Source organism: Acyrthosiphon pisum, chromosome A1, assembly GCF_005508785.2.
Source record: "Acyrthosiphon pisum isolate AL4f chromosome A1, pea_aphid_22Mar2018_4r6ur, whole genome shotgun sequence".
In the NCBI taxonomy this organism is placed as follows: Eukaryota; Metazoa; Arthropoda; class Insecta; order Hemiptera; family Aphididae; genus Acyrthosiphon; species Acyrthosiphon pisum.
In genome coordinates this window covers 144,717,820-144,738,154 of record NC_042494.1, presented here as the reverse complement: position 1 = coordinate 144,738,154, position 20,335 = coordinate 144,717,820, and the positions used below count along the sequence as shown (strand labels likewise).

At 27.8% G+C, this 20,335-nt stretch overlaps 1 protein-coding gene, 1 long non-coding RNA gene and 2 other non-coding genes across 5 annotated transcripts; all 4 read left to right on the top strand.

Moving 5' to 3' along the window:
- The first annotated feature begins 2,288 nt into the window (after positions 1-2,288).
- On the top strand, positions 2,289-4,126 carry LOC103307784. 2 transcript variants are annotated; one of them, XR_001678720.2, is made up of 3 exons: positions 2,289-2,411; positions 3,532-3,669; positions 3,734-4,126. It is a non-coding gene; the product is annotated as an uncharacterized LOC103307784 (long non-coding RNA). The 2 variants fall into 2 exon arrangements; XR_510250.3 differs by having other exon boundaries at positions 2,291-2,411; positions 3,543-3,669.
- Positions 4,127-6,863: 2,737 nt separating this feature from the next.
- On the top strand, positions 6,864-6,935 carry TRNAQ-UUG. The gene has a single exon. It is a non-coding gene; the product is annotated as a tRNA-Gln (tRNA).
- A 3,629-nt stretch (positions 6,936-10,564) lies between these two features.
- TRNAQ-UUG lies at positions 10,565-10,636 on the top strand. The gene has a single exon. It is a non-coding gene; the product is annotated as a tRNA-Gln (tRNA).
- Positions 10,637-19,100: 8,464 nt separating this feature from the next.
- Positions 19,101-19,814, top strand: LOC103307787 (ATP-dependent DNA helicase PIF1-like). The gene is made up of 2 exons (XM_008180088.1): positions 19,101-19,266; positions 19,342-19,814. Exons 1-2 carry the CDS (start codon positions 19,101-19,103, stop codon positions 19,812-19,814), a joined length of 639 nt encoding a protein of 212 aa, XP_008178310.1.
- Positions 19,815-20,335: the final 521 nt, after the last annotated feature.

Below are 20,335 nucleotides of genomic sequence, written 5' to 3'. Positions count from 1 at the left end.
CTCGGTGGGACCTGTGTTTTTTTGTACAGTAAAAGACGTTCTTCATATTATATGGTGTCACGGTCGTATAATAAAATACTTCTATTACATTAATTTTTATTTTCAAACGTTTTTTTCTTAATATTTACTAAATAATACATATTTAATATTTTAAACTGACAACTTATTCTTGTGTTAATTGTAATTTTTAGGTTTTAGCTATTATACATTTCTTAAGTTTTACCAATATGACGTGTATAGAAGTACAGAAGTAACCACGTTATTAAGAAAAAATAATAAACATATTTACTCGGTAGGTATCCTATATAGTACCTATACGTATACACATTTATCGTAATTAATTAATAGTTATTACTTATTAGCTACTTATAATTATACTTTTATTCATTCATAGAATTACTGCTAGAATTGAATAATATTTTATATTATTTATGTGTAGGTAATAAATAATATTTTAATAATGAATTTGAATATTATATTTTAGCTGTGGACCATTAGGTACCTATAACCAAATATGTAAATTTAATTTAATAATTTTGTTGGATTTTATCATTAATTTAAGTATTAAAGTATATAAGCAGGTACTGAAGTACTTACAACAATTTGTTTTAATAAATACATTTATTTAAAACTGTAAGACCTTTAGTGAATTACTATGTTATTTGTTAGTTTTTAAAAAAGTAGGTAAGTATGATAATTAATTGTGTAAAAACAAAAAGGTACTGCGATTTTTAAGAAATGTAAGTAGCTTTTATTTTCTAATTAACTATTGTAACTTTTAACTTTAAACTTAATTTACATTTTTCTATATTAACTCAACTCAACAATTAAACAAATTAGTTAACTTGCCCAGCCTTGCATGTATAGGCGGAAATTTGGGGGGTCTTGAGTGGGCTTAGCCCTCTCAAAACGTACAAACAGGAAAGTTAGTAGACATATTACATCATATTATGTAATATATTTTACTTATATTATTTTTGAGGGGGCTAAATTTTCTGTTTGTACGTTTTGAGAGGGCTAAGCTCCTTCAATCCCCCCCCCAAATTTGCACTTATGCTCGCATGTATAAATATAATATTAATCAAAATAATATTACAGTGCAAATAATAAAGATTGGACGATAAAAAAACGTAAACCTCAAGTAGAATTCATTGAAAGAAATTATTTTTTTATTTGTACAACAATTTTAAGCACAATTATATTTAAAAAAAAAAACAATTTTATTGATTGTTATAAGTTATAACGCTTTGTGAGCCACTGAAGGGGCGAATAACGTATTCATTATGAGAGATTATATAGCACATAATATTATACTTATTTATACTATAATATTATTGATGTTTATAATAATATTATATATGAATCGCGTTTGGTGACATAACGATAACATAATTCAAAGCTTAAAATAAAAACAAAAATTAAGGTATAAACTAAATAAATAATAAATAAATAATTTCCATTTAATATTATAATCCTACAACTTGGTTGTAAAATATATCAATGTTTTTTATTCATAACCAAATAAGGCAACGTTGTGTACTAATTTAATCACTATGATTACGATAATGGTATTTATAATTAATTACGTATGTTTAAGTCAACAACACAATGAAATATAAACTATATATTATTAATATAATTATAACAATTTATTATTATTGATGTTTTTCTTTTAATCTTTTTATATTTTCTTCATGACACAGTGTGCTCAGTTTACAGCCCCAATAATGAACTGATTTGTATTATGCGAGAAAGAAAGAAAAAGAACGTACTTGCAAGCTGGTCTCTATTATAATATATCGTCAGCCTAAATTGCAAATCGTAACTCCATTTTTTTGGATTTAGGATTATTATTGATTAAAATTAAGAAAAAAAACCACATCGTTTGATAAGGCCGTTTTTGAAATTGTATAATTTTATCCTCCGGGAAATTGATGGTTAGAAATCGTCGTATCTCCGATATAATGATTTTAGACCTAAAAAAAGTCGTATCTCCATATTATCATTGTAAAAATTATGGAGATATGACTTTTGCGAATAATGGAATTAGACCGACGAAATATTTTCGAAGCGTTTATGTCCTTCTGAAAAATTTGTAATTTTCGACATACGCCCTTTGCGATTTAGGCCGACGATATACTGATACCTAAAAAGAATGTTAATATTTAACTTTACATAATCATCACCATTAGACCAATGATGATTATATTTTTGTAAAATAATTACTTAATTGTCTTTGTACAATGATTACCTATTATTATAAAGATAATGTTACTGTTACTGTTACCGATACTGTTCCTTCGTCAACTGTCACTCTTATAACGTAGCCTTAATACGTTACAACAGTTTCTTTTCAGCTTTTGGAGCAATACCCTGTCGGCAGATTTCGAAAGATAAACACGTGGCGTTAGGTATTATCTATAATATTATATTCATTGTTTATAAGCCGAAAAACTTGAATTATTATTGTGTGTTATTATTAGTCGTAAATAAATATTAAATAGTTCGATTAATACTTGAATCTTGACCTGTTGATCAAATTCCTAAACTCGTCACCCAAAATCATGAAATTGTATTCGTTGTTAATCATGGCAGTTCTTGTGGGATTGGTGGCATCAAATTGTAAAAAAAAATGATTACTATTCAGAGGAACTCTGTGCCGAGAATTGCGAGTTTCCGAAAAAGTTCCGCAATCGTTATGTTGAAGGTAGGTGTAAAGTATCAAGTTCATACAAAATCGAGTATGGAGAGACTGTTACTGTCTACCATTTATGTTGGAGATGCACCATACAAAACTTGTATTGACGCATGAATTTCAATCAGGAGGCCAAGATAGAAGCACCTAACTTTTTGTTATTTTCTTAATTAATATTTTATGACATCATGATTATGTTAAATAACTACACAGTTAAAAATATCACGGTGACATAGAGTCTTATTATTATGCTTATTATGATATTTATATATTATAATATCGTAATATATCTAATTTGCCTATATGTATAATATAGATAATACTATAGATAATATAATTTGGATTTAAATATAGTTTGTTCTGTGTAAAAAATAGTTTAGTCCTCTAAATTAACTGATGTATTATGATGTACAAATGTGTAACAATAATACTGTAATGATATAAATAAAATTGTTATACCTTCAAATTTAGAAACTTTGTTTGTTGTCTGCCCGTAAAACAATTTTTATTACGTACTTTCATTGGTCGTAACTCAAAATGATGGTATAAAATAAATAAATAATAAATAAATAATTTCCATTTCACATATATTCATACAACTTAGTTGTAAAATATGTCAACGTTTTTGTTCACAACCAAATAAGGCAACATTGTATACTAATTTTATCGCAATAATTACGATATGGTATTTATTATTAATTACGTTTATTAGTCAACGGCACAACGAAACATAAATATTAACTATAATACTATATAATTATAATTGTTATTGATATCTCTATTTAATCTTTTAATATTTTTACTGTAGTAACTGCGTAGTGTAGACGTTATTTCAGTTTCTTTTTAGCTTTTGGAGTAATACCCGCTCGGGCAGACTTACACACGAGCTGAAACTTAGAAGGATATCAACATACCGTACACGTCGTGCAGGCAATTATTTCATTGTTGTACGCCGCAAAACTCGAATTATAATCGTGCGTTATTATTTATTATAAATACAATTAAATAGTTCACTTAATGCTTGAATCTTGCGTACAGATAAAATTCCTAAACACCGTCAATCAAAAATCATGAAATTTTATTCGTTATTGGTCATGTCAGTTATTGCGGGATTGGCGACATCAGATTGTGGAAAATATGAATACTACCAAAGCGATATTTGTATGGAGCACTGTAATTTTCCGATTTCGGCAAACGATCGTTATGTTTTAGGTATATGTGTAATATCGTCTAAATATAAAGTAAAGTATGGATCGTCTGGTTTTGTATGGCAAAATTGTTGGAAATGTACATCAGATGTTTTACATAATGATAAATTTCGATCAGGAGGTCAATATAGAAGCTCCTAAAATTGTTTTATTTTTTTGTTAATATTCTATTACATTCAATTTATGTAAAAAGCTAACAATTAAAAAAGTCACAGGGTCTTAATATTATACTTTTTATGATATTATATAGTATTATAATATCTAATTTATCTATAAGTATAATATTATACTAGGTATTATATTATATAAACTGGATGTAATATAATTTTTTTTATGTGAAAATAGTTTTGGTCTTCTAAATTAACTGATGTATTATTATGATACATAAATGTATGACAATAATTCTGTAATGATGTATATAAATGTTGTACCTACAAATTTAACAAATTTGTATTTTGTCTGACTGTAAAATAATTATCATTATGTAGAGTTTCGTTTGGTCGTAACTCATCTCTGCTACAGATCATAGCTGACTAGAGTAGTAGAGTCTACTATATATTTATTATTTTATCAATTAAAACCAAATAATTAATATTTTAAACTAGGATGCAGTTTTCACCTTTAAAATATCTACTACTAAAATGGTTAAGGTCGAAGGAAAAAAATCCAATAATTTTACTACCCTCGTCAGTAGATAGTAATTTATTATTCTAATAATGTTATTACTTATTCCTTTATCTTCTTTGAATAATAATTATCAATTAGTACCTATATAATTATAATTTTTCAATATTTTTGTAAGCTAATGAGTAACCTTTGTATAGTCGACGCTAAAATTAAAATAACAAATATTATAAAATATTATAATATAACATAAATACATAATAATATTGTGTGGGACTTCGATGTATTAAACATGAGTAATAAATAATGCGTAGTACATTTTTATGAAAAAAATACACAATATAGTTTACATTACTTAACAACTTATTTTTATGTTATAAAATTATAGGTTCAACTAAACATTTTAACTCGATTAGATATTTCGTTATACATATTCGGTATTATTATTATATAATATTATTACGCATACAAAAGCACGAATAGTTATAATTAATTTTAATATCGTTGGTTTTGGTCTGTACGACATCGATATTAATTATTATTCCGATCGTAAATTCTCAAATAGTCTCTTTGTGATGTATTCATTAAAATGTTGAATAGATACCGTATGACTGATGCTTTGTTAACTCATCTACACAAATTAAACATTTTGAAACTATGTATAGAATATAAGAACCGTAGTGACATACATAACCAATCGATTAGGCAGTAGGTACTTAGCCGTACTTTATATTTAATAATATATTGAGTAGCTCATCTACACCCAAGATTTTAATAGTTAAAAATTATATGTTTATACTGTCATATTAGTTTGCTCCGATTATAGTCGAAGAACAATTTATCATTATACAAATTTCTATTAAAAACTGGGTAAATTTAAATTGTATATTTCGTGTAGGAAAATAGTAATATAGGTACTAGCGGTGGCCAAACCAGGGCTTGGGTCTTAACATTTTTACTAATATAAATTATAATAATGGATTGATAGGTATCATTGATGTTTTTCCTGATCAATAACAATATTAATTCCTACTGTCTGTAAAACATAATAAAATAAAGAATCTAATATTTTTAATATAATAAATATTTATAATAACTATCTTATACATATCTTGGTCACCTGGGTATCTCAAAGTTAGGTACCTACCTATTTGCGCGAATACATGGTAATTTTGCTGGTATTTATCTATTATTCGTACTCTACAGACTACAATTGACTATTACTCTGATACAATTTAAATATACAATACGAAATCGACGAAGGTATTTAAGGAAATTATAGTAAGTAAAGTTATTCTTTTATTTTTAATAGAACACTATTAACTGGGTATAGTGTATTATAAAGGTATATAAATACATGGTGTATATCGTATTACCAAACCATCAGAGCCTGGAAAAATCTCGTCTTCATAAAAACATTGGACCAGATGATGACGTTGCTATTTTACTAAAATAGGTGAGTACCTACCAATAAGGTGAGAAATATTTATCCATACAATCAATTTTAATTATATTTATTTAAATATGATAATTTACCTATATATACCTATTTAAAAATATAATAATAGTAATAATAATAGGTATATTAATACACAATAGCAAAGAAATATAATATCAGGTTTTGTGAGTATATGCATTTTAAACAAAAAATAAATATAGAAAATAATAAATATCAGTCGTATTATTATATATTTAATGTATAAATCAAAACGTTCACATTTAGTATATATAGTAGTAATAGGTAAGTCATTTTTTACTTATTGGAGTAAATTCTTATTTTCAGTTCTTCAGATCATTTACTTTTATTTTTGTTATCAGTGGTCAACATTAGATGAGGATGGTGAACAAAAAAAAATAGGAATATAAGGTTCTTCTAAAAAATTAAAAAAAAAAATTATTGAAACAAGTATAGGTATTATAGCAATAATATGCTGAAAAGTGAAAAATTTATAGATATACTTTAAACTAAAATTAACAAAAAAATATTTTCATGCCATAAGTATACTGTATACTGTATACTGTATACATCGGTAAGTTGTAGGTATTAAGGTATCGGTTTTTACTGGTTACTGCAGTACCTAGGTAATATTGTAATAACTAATAAGTAATAAACTATAGTTATTATAATAACTAATAACTTATTAGTAATAAGTAATAACGTACTTTTAAATAAAATGTTAACTAAATTTAATTTCTTTTAAGTAAGTAGGTACCTCTATACAATGATACTACATTACTACTTAGAACAATTATAGTACTTAACATCTAACTGCATTAGGTAGGTAGATAGGTACCTATCGAAACAAATATTTACGTTTTTCATCTGCAGACATCGCGGTTCCATGGTGTAATGGTTAGCACTCTGGACTTTGAATCCAGCGATCCGAGTTCAAATCTCGGTGGAACCTTCGAATTTTTTGCTTTTTTTCATCACTTTTATATTATTATTTAAAATGTATTTGTTAGTTGTTACCACAGCTTGAATTTTTTTTATATATTCTACCGCAATTACACTTTACAGTCTTACAGGTAAAAAATAATATTAGGGTACTTACCTAGTTATTTATAAAATATAATATAATTTAAGAAAATCTTCTAAAGAGTAAATATGCTTGATATATTGTAGGTATTTTACTATTTTATTAAATGTGTAATATTGTGGAGTTATATTGTTAGATAAATACGTACGTGACACGTCTACAGTGAACAAAATAACTCTATTATACATATTATACATAATAAAATAATCAATCCGATATTCATATGTGATTCGTGTGAACACTGAAGACTAAACAGTGAAACAGGTATATTATTGTATTAGCCAATAGCCAATAGGTACCTATAAAGGAAACCTTAAGATTAGATAGGTAGTTGGATCACAATTATACTGCAATGATACATGAATATATTATATCTAGGTATTCGTTGTCCACAATAAAATGTAACAGATAAAGATTAAAAACTATATGTATAGATAATAGGCAGTCTTGTAAAGTATTCGAATACATTTATTCGAATAAAAGTATTTGAATACTTTTATTTGTATTTTTTATTCATTAAAAAAATACTTTTTTTCGATCCGGAAAAATAGTTTTAAATTTGCGACAAGACATATTATAAATCATGAACATTAATTATTTTATTCTTTAAACGAAATATAATATTGGCCCATTATATGATTATTTTTATAAACACCAATGTGTTGTATACTTGTATCCCGTATGGCCCGTTTCGGCCGTATCATATGTGGTCAATATTTATAAATAATAACTTATGATTACGTTGTATGTTTAATTATTAATTAATAAATGTTAATTACCAATCATTCAAAAACTGACAAAAACTAGTTGTGAAAAAAAGTATTCTGATAGTATTCGAATAATTTTTAAGAACTATTCGAATATGTATTCTGAATAGGTACCTTAATTCTCATTTATTCGAATATGTATTCCGAATACAAAATAAAAGTATTCTTTACAAGACTGGTAATAGGTATAGACGTATACAGTCCTGTAAAGTATTTAAGTAAAAGTATTTGAGTAAAAGTATTCAAATACTTTTTTAAGTATTGAATAACTTTTTAAATACTTTCAGCATGAAGTATTTCGAATGGTATTTTAAATACTTTTTTTTGTATTAAATACTTTTTGGTATTGAATACTTTGGGTTTTTTATTTCGAACATTTTATTTTTATTCGAAATAATTGGTTGGACAAATATTATTGTCAACTACAATAAAAGATTAATAGTTTTATTTAATATTGTGTATTTCTGTGTTAGCCGAAGCTCGAAGATATTTTGTGAAAACCAGATTTCTAAAAATAGTTATTGAATATCAATATTCCCTTTAAACTATTAGATAACCTACTACCTATGAGTTTATATTACGATGATTAGAAACCCACTTTAAAAACCAAAAGTATTTGAAAAGTATTTGAGTAGTATTTGAAATACTATACAATTAAAGTATTAGAGTAGTATCTTAAATACTTAAAAAAAAATTTATTCGAGTATTTACTCAAGTACTTTTTAAAAGTATTCTTTACAGGACTGGACGTATAGTACCTATATTACTTAATAAACAATTTGCCATTGTCGAACTTGCACGTTGTTTTATAGCTAAGTTATAGTAAAACAGAATACAATATTATAGATTTGTTATTTAAATTATGTACATTTAATATTGGTATTTTACATTGATACATATTGCAGGTGAAATGAAAACGTAAACTTAAATTGTGAGTAGGTAAGCAATAATACTATAAAAGCAATGGTATCTAAAGGAAATATTGCCGTCTGTCAATGTGCCTTTTTACAACGCCCGTAAATATTAATATAATATTATCATTGATTAAAATAATATTAAATGTTGAAATTATAATATTATACGTTATGGGCATGATCCAGATTCCAGTTGTGCCACAGCCTAAAATAAAATTTGTAATTTAGGTAGTATACGGTGTATCGTGTATACCATAAATATTGCGCCGTTTATATGTTATGGTCAATTTACCAATAATTATTGGGCTTCTCATTTTTACCGTCAACATATTATATCCACAAAATGATTATTTTTCAGGCCAATATTCTATAGTTAAATGTAAAATAATATAAAATATTTAATTTTTATTAATGCACATTTTTATAAAAATATACTTACTGTAATATAGAAATATTGATGTATTTAATTGTAATTAAATATTTATGTACATCTATATTAGATTAGAAATATTTATAATTTGCCTTCATGTTCATTGTATATAACTGTATAATTGACAATTATTGTACGTTATTGTTCTATACAATATTACAATTGAATGAAATAAATACCATTAGATTAGACTGTTACCTAGCGCAACAATTATTGGTATATCATTGAAAATTATCAAACGCAATATTAGTCTATCGACCCAGAAAATGACCAAGCGCTATGATCGGTTATTCATAATAATCAAATGAACAAATTTGAACAATACACACACACACAAAGGTTGAAAGCCCCTATTTACCTATTACTATTGATTAGGTACCTATATTATCCTACTAATATTATAAATGCGAAAGTTTGTAAGTATGTTTGTTACTCTTTCACGTAAAAACTACTGAATGGATTTTAATGAAACTTAACAATAATATAGCTTATACATCAGAATAACACATAGGCTACAAATCACCCCCCTAGGTCCAACCAGGGTATGTGCTCAAACGGGGATCTAGAGATTTACGGTGGAAATTTTTGTTTATAAATGGTCACCATGGGTTTTAAAGCTATTATATAATAAATAATAATAATTATTGGTTGCTGTGAAATCAGTGTATTCATTCAATTCGTGGATGAGGAGGAAATAGAGGCAGACTCGGCATTCACAATTAGTCCAGCCGTTTAGGAGGAGTTAATTGATATACTTGGTATAACTTTGATAGGTACTTAAGAGTTTAGAGTTAAATTATAAAGTTACGTACAAACAGCACGGGTCCGCGATCTACCGCAAGTAGATGCCTACCTGATAATACACTACTGCGAATCAGAATTTTTATCCCGGGAAACAGAAGAGTTAAGATAAATTACCATATACACCGAATATTATATAACGAATTTAACAAAGTTTGAGTCATATAGAGTTGGTATCTACATTTAACGGGAAACGAAGTGCACGGGATCAGCTAGTATTAATATATATTTATACAATATATAATATTATATACTCAATGCAATTATAGTATTATGTTTATATAATATGTTGAATGTAGATAAAATAATACAATGTTAAATGTAGGCACAATAGCCACAAGGTACCTATAATCATTGATTCAATGGTATGATTTTATAAAAATGTATTTCTATAGCTACGCACGCTGCATAGACACGGATCGTTGATCGATTAAGTTAGCTATACGGTAGTATAGATTATTATTATTTATTTACAATACACAAAATATAAGATTATAGGTAGGTTTAAATTATAATATTATGATACTGTAATAGTAAAAATGAAAGTAGACTTAAATAACATTGTAATCCTGACTCACTCATCTCGGTTCCATGGTGTAATGGTTAGCACTCTGGACTTTGAATCCAGCGATCCGAGTTCAAATCTCGGTGGAACCTATAAATTTTTGCAGTTTTTTTCCTATTTTTTTTTTATTAAATTGAAAATGTATACGTTATATATTACAATATTTATGTTATTATATTTAAATAAATCATAAATTGTCATTTGTTAATTGTTAATTTACACATTATTCGTTACACCTTACCACGCCGCTTCGATTTTGTTTTAATAATTTATTATAATAATATATTTGGAACTATAATAGGTACCCGGTACCCAAAACTAATTTCATATTATACGTAATATAGAGTGGCGAATTACACATACAAATACGGGCTTAGTACTTAGTCCTGACTACCCATATAAACTATAGACTACCACATCTGCTTACAATGTATTTACCACCTAATTAAGCCCACCTTTCCACAACACATTCTACACTTTTTATTATAAAATCACATGAGCATCGCGGATTGCACATCTGAATAAAATCGTTTATCTTTTATGTGTAATAACAATATACCTGTAAAATATATTATATACCTACTAATACTTATATTTACATATTTATTAAATATTTTAATATTTATATGAATACTTGTTATTCTTGTTATTCTTTCTTATTAATATAGCTTTCATTTAATGATTCTCCCGCTCAACACATTCCACGTATATCATCTTTAACTGTCCCAAAATGATGTTAAAAATGTTGCTAAAATGTTTGTTATATATCTTTATAATTGTTTAATATAATTTATATATTGAAAATTAATGTTAATATGACCTTGTAAATTTAATATTTAAAATATCAAGACTTATTAATAAATATACTATTATTATAATATTAAAAGTCGAAATACAAAATATTATATATTAATTATAGGTATATATAAATGCATATTCGATACTTCTCAAAGTCGACTACCATCTCTGTCCAAAGATCGTCCCTAACTGCAGTGCATATAATATAAATCTTACGCACGTCTACCCCGATAATAATAAATGCAATTATTATTTATAACAATATAGGTAATATTTGTGAGCAATGGGAATTATATGTGAATCGTTAAACGAGTCGTACAGCCAATGCGATTGGGAATGTGACGAGTTTGACCTATAATAAATGTTTGAGTCGTACCTACATAATAATATAATATAGTATTATTACCGAATGAATACCGGTTAATGTAGACGTACCCGGTACCTATATTATAATATTATACACATATTAAAATAAACAAGAATAATAATGTAGTATATAGGTACTATACCCATCACGACCATCACGTTTTAGTCGCCCCTCGGAAAACCATTTTATTATTTCAATCGGTCGACGACGTGCCTACACAATACGCCTATTACCTACATTATTATAATTATTACATATTAATATGGTTATATTTATGTGCAGCCCCAAATAGTCGTGTTTAACTTTTTTTTATTGGCGAATTTAATGTGCGCATCTCCAATACCATACGTATTCAAGGTTGTTGGTATTCCCTTCCCCTAAACCCACTATCATTTTAGCCCAAAAGGTACATTTTAATTCCAGCTGCACTCTCTCGACACCATGCATGGGGTACTGCAGTGATCACGACGATCAGACGATTATGGCATCGACGACGACCGTGACGTCGCTTTTGATTAATTATTATAATATTGCTGCAGTTTATTTAATAATCAGACGACGGATCTTAAAATTGTATTTAAAAATCGCAAGTGTTCGCCGGACGACACGATTATAATATTACAGGTTTCTTTTTTTTAATGCAATAAAACAGTCGGTGTGCCGTAGTAGCCAAAAAGTAGTTGGAACGAATGGAACAACAGCTCCGCGTAATTATAGTCTATAGGTATTATTTATTATAACGCCGATAATAACAAAGATATTGTTCGTCGATTGTATTTTTGAATGATGCGGCAATAATTACGATGAACCGTTGATTACGATTTTTATCGTCCACGGGTAAAAGTCTCGGACGACGACGTACGGCCATGTCACCCACGACTTTTGTGGAGTTTCAATTTCGATTTGGTGAGTTATTATAGAAAACACACTATATTAAATAATAAATATATTACATTAGACATTTAAATTAGAAACCCATACAGCTATTATAAGTGTTAATATAGTATAATTGTAAAATTTTAGATTCTGAGCAGAGCGATAAAATATGTATTTATTTATATGATGGTTTTTATTTTATTTTTTATTATTATTTTTTTGCGTCCGTCATCACCGTTTGGGACAGCAATAATGCTTCGACTTTCTTCAACAATATCTTATTCGATAGGAAAGTGAATCTAGTTGCCAGTTGGGCATTCCCAGTAGTTTTCAAAAGTGCAGAGAAAAATTAAAAAAAAAATTAAGGAAGAAACGGTAATTTTTATCGCGCAAAATCGGTTTTGGTATTTTGGTTTTTGGTGTAACTCTAAAACAAATAACCGTAGATATATGACATTTTCACTGAATGTTAAATTATTCTTACACGATAACATTTTCAAAATATTTTGATTTGTTTTTAACTGTTTACGGACATTTTCAGTTTCCAATTTTTTTTATAGTTTTTTTTTTATAGATATCAATAAAATTGTATTTTTTGGATCAAAAAGTGTGAAAATGTAATACAAGGCTCCTGATATATTGTTACAATAGCATTTTTATAAGCATGTTAAGTTCGAATTTTAACAAAATGTACCAAATTGTAAATTTTAAAACGATTTTGTAGTTAAAAATTTATAAAATGTTCAACTTTTATGGCTAAAGATTGAAAATTTAAAACGAGATAAAATAGCTATATAAATGACTTTATTCAAAATAATATCATCAAATATACTTAGTAATATAATATCATAGACTGAATGACCGTCTTCCCTCAGAATCGTTTTTCGTATACAATGATATTATATCATTAAATTCAAATCTAACACCATCCATTAAAGTGGCTCACTTGTAACCTACTGCATAGCAGAGCTACACACACTTGCCCATTTTTTTATTATTGTAATTTTCAAAACTTTAAAATTATTGGTATAAAATATTTTATATTTTGCGCATACACATGCCACATGCCTGCATTGATAGGTATACAATATAACACAGATCACTTACTGGTACCTACTTAATACATTTTCACATATTTTGTTAACTTCTCCAACATAAAACGTACATCACATTGTGCAATGTGTTAGTCTTTAGACTGTTGATAAGACCAGAGATTTTGTCGACGTAAATATATTTTTTACACATTCGATATTTCCATTGAGATTTATTTTTTGAAGATATGCTTGGGTCCTCGCAATAAATAAGAAAAAAATAAACTGCAAATCTGACTTTATAGATAGATGAACTCCGTCTGATGTTTATACTATAAACTATATTATGTAATCACACCATAAGTGCGTCACATTCATATATTATTCACAAATATTATATCATTCATTATTTCACTATGTATAATTGTTACTATTTTTAAGTAACTGCACGTTAAAATAAATATATTATGGAAGTGAGGGGCTCCAGCGTCTCTTGCTTTAAGGAGTAATATTTAGGCAATTCACATGACATTTGGGCCATGTCTGTGTGTGTAGTAAACGAACAGTGTTTCCGATAATCACTATAAGCCGCGCCTGGTGACTGCCGCCGGATGCAACTCTCCCACGCGCACACACATGCTAATACATCGCGAAAAATTAAAATTTTTGCATATCTACGAAAAATACTAAAAGCGGTAGTAAATCAAACATAGGTACTTCCTGATGTTTGATTGTAATTTTGAAAAATTGCTGTATTTAGATACAAGCTTCTAGATTATGCTTTTTGGGAATCATTTTTTTGATTTAAAATCAGATGTGACCAAAATAAATTAAAACGTAAAGCAATTATTTAATGGGATTTTGAAAAACAAATCTTAATTTTAAGGCCTTTTAAAATTGAAAATCGACTTCCTGAAAAGTCTAGATATTTTGTCAAAGAGTTGATACGTGTATTATAAATTAAAATCGGAAGTATGTGTAATTTACCACCGGTTATTGGTCTAAAAGGTATAAAAAATACGTGTGCTGCAATAAAAAAAATCATGTTTTTTCGCATAGTGTTTGTTATGTCGCTACACTAGATGGCGCTACAGTATTGAATATCGATAAAAAAAACCATACCACAAACTTGGAAACGAATCTTTTTTAAAAATATTATTTAGGTATGTGGTTACAGTGGCGTGCCCAGGAATTTTAAATAGGGGGACAACATTTTTTTTTGATTAAGGTAAACAAACTTATGAGGAATTTTGTATTAAATTATCAAATCTTAGGTATATAGTTAGATTTAAAAATAAAATTTTTCATGAATTTCTAACTCAAAATAATTTGCACATTTTCGTGATTTTTACGTAATTTGTCAAAATTCGAACTAAATGCTTATAAAAAACAATTTTGACTGTATTTTTAATATTTTTTCAACTCCCATTATAAGAATATATTAGGAGCCTCGTATGTTAATAATTAATAAAAATTAATGACACTAAACAGCTGTTATAACTAATAAATGGTTTTCTGTTAGTCGGCAAAAAAAAGACAATGGGGGAGGGGATATAATCCCTAACCTCCCCATCTGAGCACGCCACGGGCGATTGTAAACTCGGCTCGTGGAAAAAAAATATTCAAAAGGTTTATTGTATAAATTCGGGCCGGGTTTTTTTCTGGTAAAAATGATTGACGTGTAAACTCGACCCGAATAAATATATACGAATGTATTTATAATATTTTTGAGAACCATTTAGCATTATCCCAGAGGACACCACGAGGAGGTGACTCTCACTATCCTCCAAAAATTATTTTCATTTTCATATTATTATTCATAGTATGAAATGCGTTATATAAATGTAAAATTGTATGTATAAAAAATTAAGTAATATGTTTCATATGTTTTAAAAAATATAAGTAAAATGTAATAATGTAAAATGTGTAAAAATATAAGTAAAACTGTAGTGGAATAACTAATAATAGGTTATAATATAAATTTATTTTTTGAAGTAAAAAGCCATGTGTTTGACTTATTCATTCACCGATATTTCCTTATTTTTATATTTTGTAAGTGTTTTTTCTAATTCTTTTTTTTTTTTTGGTTTTTGTGTTTTGAAACTGAAATGGTGCATTTAGGTTATTGATTTTAATGTACGTTTCTGTTTGTACTTCTTTCAATTTTGTAATTACAAAATATATATTGGGGTGAGTTGAATTGAAACTTGCATTAAAATGCGCATGCAATGATTTACATGCACCTAATTAGGTGTTAAAAACGTAGCAAGCCCACACATCAGGTGGAAAAATAGCATCTTCTCCTATGTAGGTATCGAATAAATAATCTGCAAATTTAGTTAGGTACTCGATTATCATCAGGTTTCGATTCCATAAGGGTTGATGTAAAAAACTGTGAAACATTTTCCGGCTCTATAAGAGCACTAATTAGTCCATAATAATTAATCAACCATTTGCTTATTTCCGAATCTTTTGTTTTGTAGTATACACTCAATCCTTTTTTTTTGTATATTCCTATACCAAGCTTGTGTTATGTGGAATCGGCATCCATATATTTTAATTTTTTGCCAAATAAAATTACAAGCGCGATGGATGGCTTTTTCAAAATCGCTGATAATGCATTATATACTAATAGCCATGGCTATTGGTTTAAAATCACAATATACAGCCCTATACATTTTTCACAGACGTGTTTTAAACAAGAAATATATATATATCTGTAGTTTTTCCGGCTAATAAACAAAAAACAAGCGGTATGAAATGACCGCGAATAAATTATATGAACATGTATTGTAAACATCTGTTTAAAAAACTTGGCACAATATGAGAAAGTTCCATCGACATATATATATTATATATATATAATATTCAAGGCTATGAATTTAATGCACTTAAAAACTATTAAATATGCTCTAAAAACTGACAAAATATGCTCTAATTTTTCAAAAATATGAAAAAAAACCACAAAAATGTAACTTCTATTTTTATTTTTTTCACTATCATTTTTTATTAGTTTTAGTTTAAATATTAGTATTGTTATTTATTGATATGACTGATATGAGTAGGTATATGACTTTTTTGGCTAGACTAGCCTTGATCTTCGTCGTATACAAGATTTATAAAATAAATATGCTTAGAATAGATTATGGTTCTACTTAAAATTATATATTTTACCTTTAAAGTAGTTATTGTATTGTACAATCAATAATTTCTTTAGATTTTCAAACTTGAAAGACCTCCTGTTTGGTAAATCCCAACAAAGTTTTATATAAAGAAAAGGAGCGTTCTACATCTGACAAGGTTATAAGGACAAACTTGAAATACCTACGTCATGTCACTACTGGTTAAATCTTCTGGTATATCCAAGCCTACCTTCTTTTTTTCGCCAATTAATATTTTTGAAATGATACACATCATTTGAAATCTCTTGTTTTTATTGATAACTGTTTAATCTCGACTTCAATAGTATAAAAGTCAATAATACACGTTAAATACCTGAGTAAAAATAGAATAGTTTCCATGAAACTATACAAGTCATAGTTTATACAAATATGTTTAATATTTTAATGTCAATTTAGAACAGATTGACCGAAAAAATGTAAATATTACGAAAAAAAAGCATTTATACAGACATATATAGATATAGACAGATATAGACAGACTCATAACAAACGTATAGGATTATTGCATTATTTATCATAGTTGTACGACTTTAGAAATTATTGTTAATTTTAGTTTTAAATTAACATATTATATTGTATTATTTAACTACACAATGTTTTACATAATACTATATTATATAAACAAAGAGAAAAAAATATATATTACTTATATTTATTAATATTATAGTTAGGTATGTGAGAAATGTATAAGTATTACAAATTGTAAATATTTGATTTATAAGAACTATTTAATATATTTATATTTCAAATTGTGAACTCATGGGCCCCCACATGGACATGTTAAGTGGGGCCCATTATCTTCTTGAAGAATAAATAAAAATAAATAAATAAATATATATACTTTGATGTGCAAAGCGTTTTTAAATTTGTATCACAGCTAAAAATGGTTATTTTTTCTTGTTTATCATTAATTAATAAAAAAATTTGTATTTGTATTTGTATTATTTCTATACTTTCTAATACCTCATGTACTTCGTCGATCGATTTCGGAATCACAGGCATTGACTTGCTTCTGGCGTTGTACATATTAACTCTTAACATACCGAATATCACTTAATTGTAGATCGTGTGCGTCGGGTACAATATTTACTGCACTACAAAAAATTTTATTTGGCCAAGTGTAGATATCCTCAGTTGCTTTGCGTTTGGCAACGGCGTTAAAACATTGTCGTTGTAGTACTTGGTCCCTGACAGGTTCGTGTTTATGATCATCATTTTTCTCCGGTTTCTTGGTTTTACAATGATGTTTATTTATTTTTTATTCTGTAAACACTTTTTCTTCCCCTAAACTTGATCAAAAGTATCAAGTGTAGCATCTTTTCTGAAAGGTAATGTTCCTGAGCTGGTACTTTAAAGAGGTCATTTTTCGATTTTCGAAACGGTACTCGAAATAAAAGCGGTTAAAGGAGAAAAAATGTACGGTTTCACGATTTTATAATATTAAATAATTACGCATGACGTTTTCTACCAGAAATATTGCTTCAAATGAAAAATCATAAGAGACCTTTTGTGTTGTATTTTGGATTTTGTTCCTTACGGTTTAAAGTTCGGAAATTTTAGCCATTTTTGAGCTATTTATAGACATTTTAATTTTGGGAGTTTTTTGTTGTAATTCGGTTAAAAACATTCGTAATAACTTGAAATTTAGGTTGTTTACTTATATTAGCCTTACCTAAACATGGTAATTTCAAAACGTTTGAGCAACTTTTGAGCTTTTTATTTTTTATTTTTCATTTTTATGATATTTTCTAATTATAAATCTATATATATAAAAGTAAGTGGCGGTTTCTATTATCCTTATGATCTCGAAAACTACCCGACCGATTGACTTGAAATTCAACATAGATATTCAGCTACATCTGAGGAAGGTCAGAACCGACATGAAAAACCCACTCGATGTCTCTTTTTGAGACAGCTAATGCCTCTTTTTGATCATCGATTAGCTGCGATTTATTTTTATTGATATATGTATTTAAATCTGTGACGTTGTATGATGTTTCACGTAAGATTTCTGTCGGGAGTGATGTATTTTGTATTCGATTCGGTGAAGACAGTCTCCATTGGAAGATTCGGATGGTACTGTGGAATTTCCATCAAATTTTTGCAATATTGTAAAATCAATTGAATCTTTAAAAACTCATGTATTTCCTGATATGCAAAAGAATTATTATAATTATATATAACAAAACTCAAGGTTGATCAATATATTCATCTAAAAGACGCATTTGAAAATGATGGAGACCTTGAAGATATAGGACAAAAATAAATTTTACCTGCAAGTTTTATAGGCAGTCCTAGACATATGCATGAGTACACACAAGACGCTCTTTGTATAGCGCAAACAAAAGGAAAACCTTGCTTATTTATGATATTTACTTGTAACGCTCAATGGCCTGAAATAACAGATAACTTGTTACCCCATCAGCAAGCAAGAGATAGACATGATTTAGTGGCGAGAGTATTCAAATGTAAATTATAATTGTTCTAATTATTATTAGAAAGTAAAATATATAAATCAATTGATACCGTATGCAATCCCGAAGATTCAATACACTATCCAATGGAGTTTTTAAATTCTTTGACAATACCAGGTTTACCTCCTCATATATTAACTTTAAAAATTGGAGCACCTATCATGATTTTAAGAAATATTAATCCACCTAAATTATGCAATGGAACCCGTTTAAGTGTAAAATCTTTGAAAAATAATGTAATAGAAGCTACAATATTAACCGGATGTGGAAAAGGTGAAGTCGTATATATACCAAGAATACCTATTAAACCCAGTGATGTGCCGTTTGGATTTGAGCGATTACAGTTCCCGGTAAAACTTGCATTCACCTTCACCATAAATAAATCTCAAGGTCAATCATTGAAATGTACGGGACTTCTACTTGATCCTATGTGCTTCTCTCATGGACAATTATATGTATGTTCAAGAGGCGGTGACCCGAAAAATCTCTACATTTATTGTCCGAATGGAAAAACAAAGATTGAAATTTATCTATATATATAAAAGTAAGTGGCGGTTTCTATTATCCTTATGATCTCGAAAACTACCCGACCGATTGACTTGAAATTCAACATAGATATTCAGCTACATCTGAGGAAGGTCAGAACCGACATGAAAAACCCACTCGATGTCTTTCTCGGTCACCAGGTCGAGACGACTGCATGTAAATATTTGAATGTATATTTTATAATTATTATGTTTCTATGGAAACTGTCCGTTTATCTATATATATAAAAATAAGTGGCGGTTTCTATTATCCTTATGATCTCGAAAACTACCCGACCGATAAAACTTGCATTCACCTTCACCATAAATAAATCTCAAGGTCAATCATTGAAATGTACGGGACTTCTACTTGATCCTATGTGCTTCTCTCATGGACAATTATATGTGGCATGTTCAAGAGGCGGTGACCCGAAAAATCTCTACATTTATTGTCCGAATGGAAAAACAAAGAACATCGTATATCCTCAAGCATTAAAATGATACAGATTATTATATAATTTTTACAAATAAAAAAAAAA

Coding starts and splice junctions, on each gene's coding strand:
- LOC103307787 (XM_008180088.1), top strand. CDS start 19,101: ATGCATGAGTACACACAAGACGCTCTTTGTATAGCGCAAACAAAAGGA. Junction 19,267..19,341: donor AGTGGCGAGAGTATTCAAAT/GTAAATTATAAT, acceptor GCAATCCCGAAG/ATTCAATACACTATCCAATG.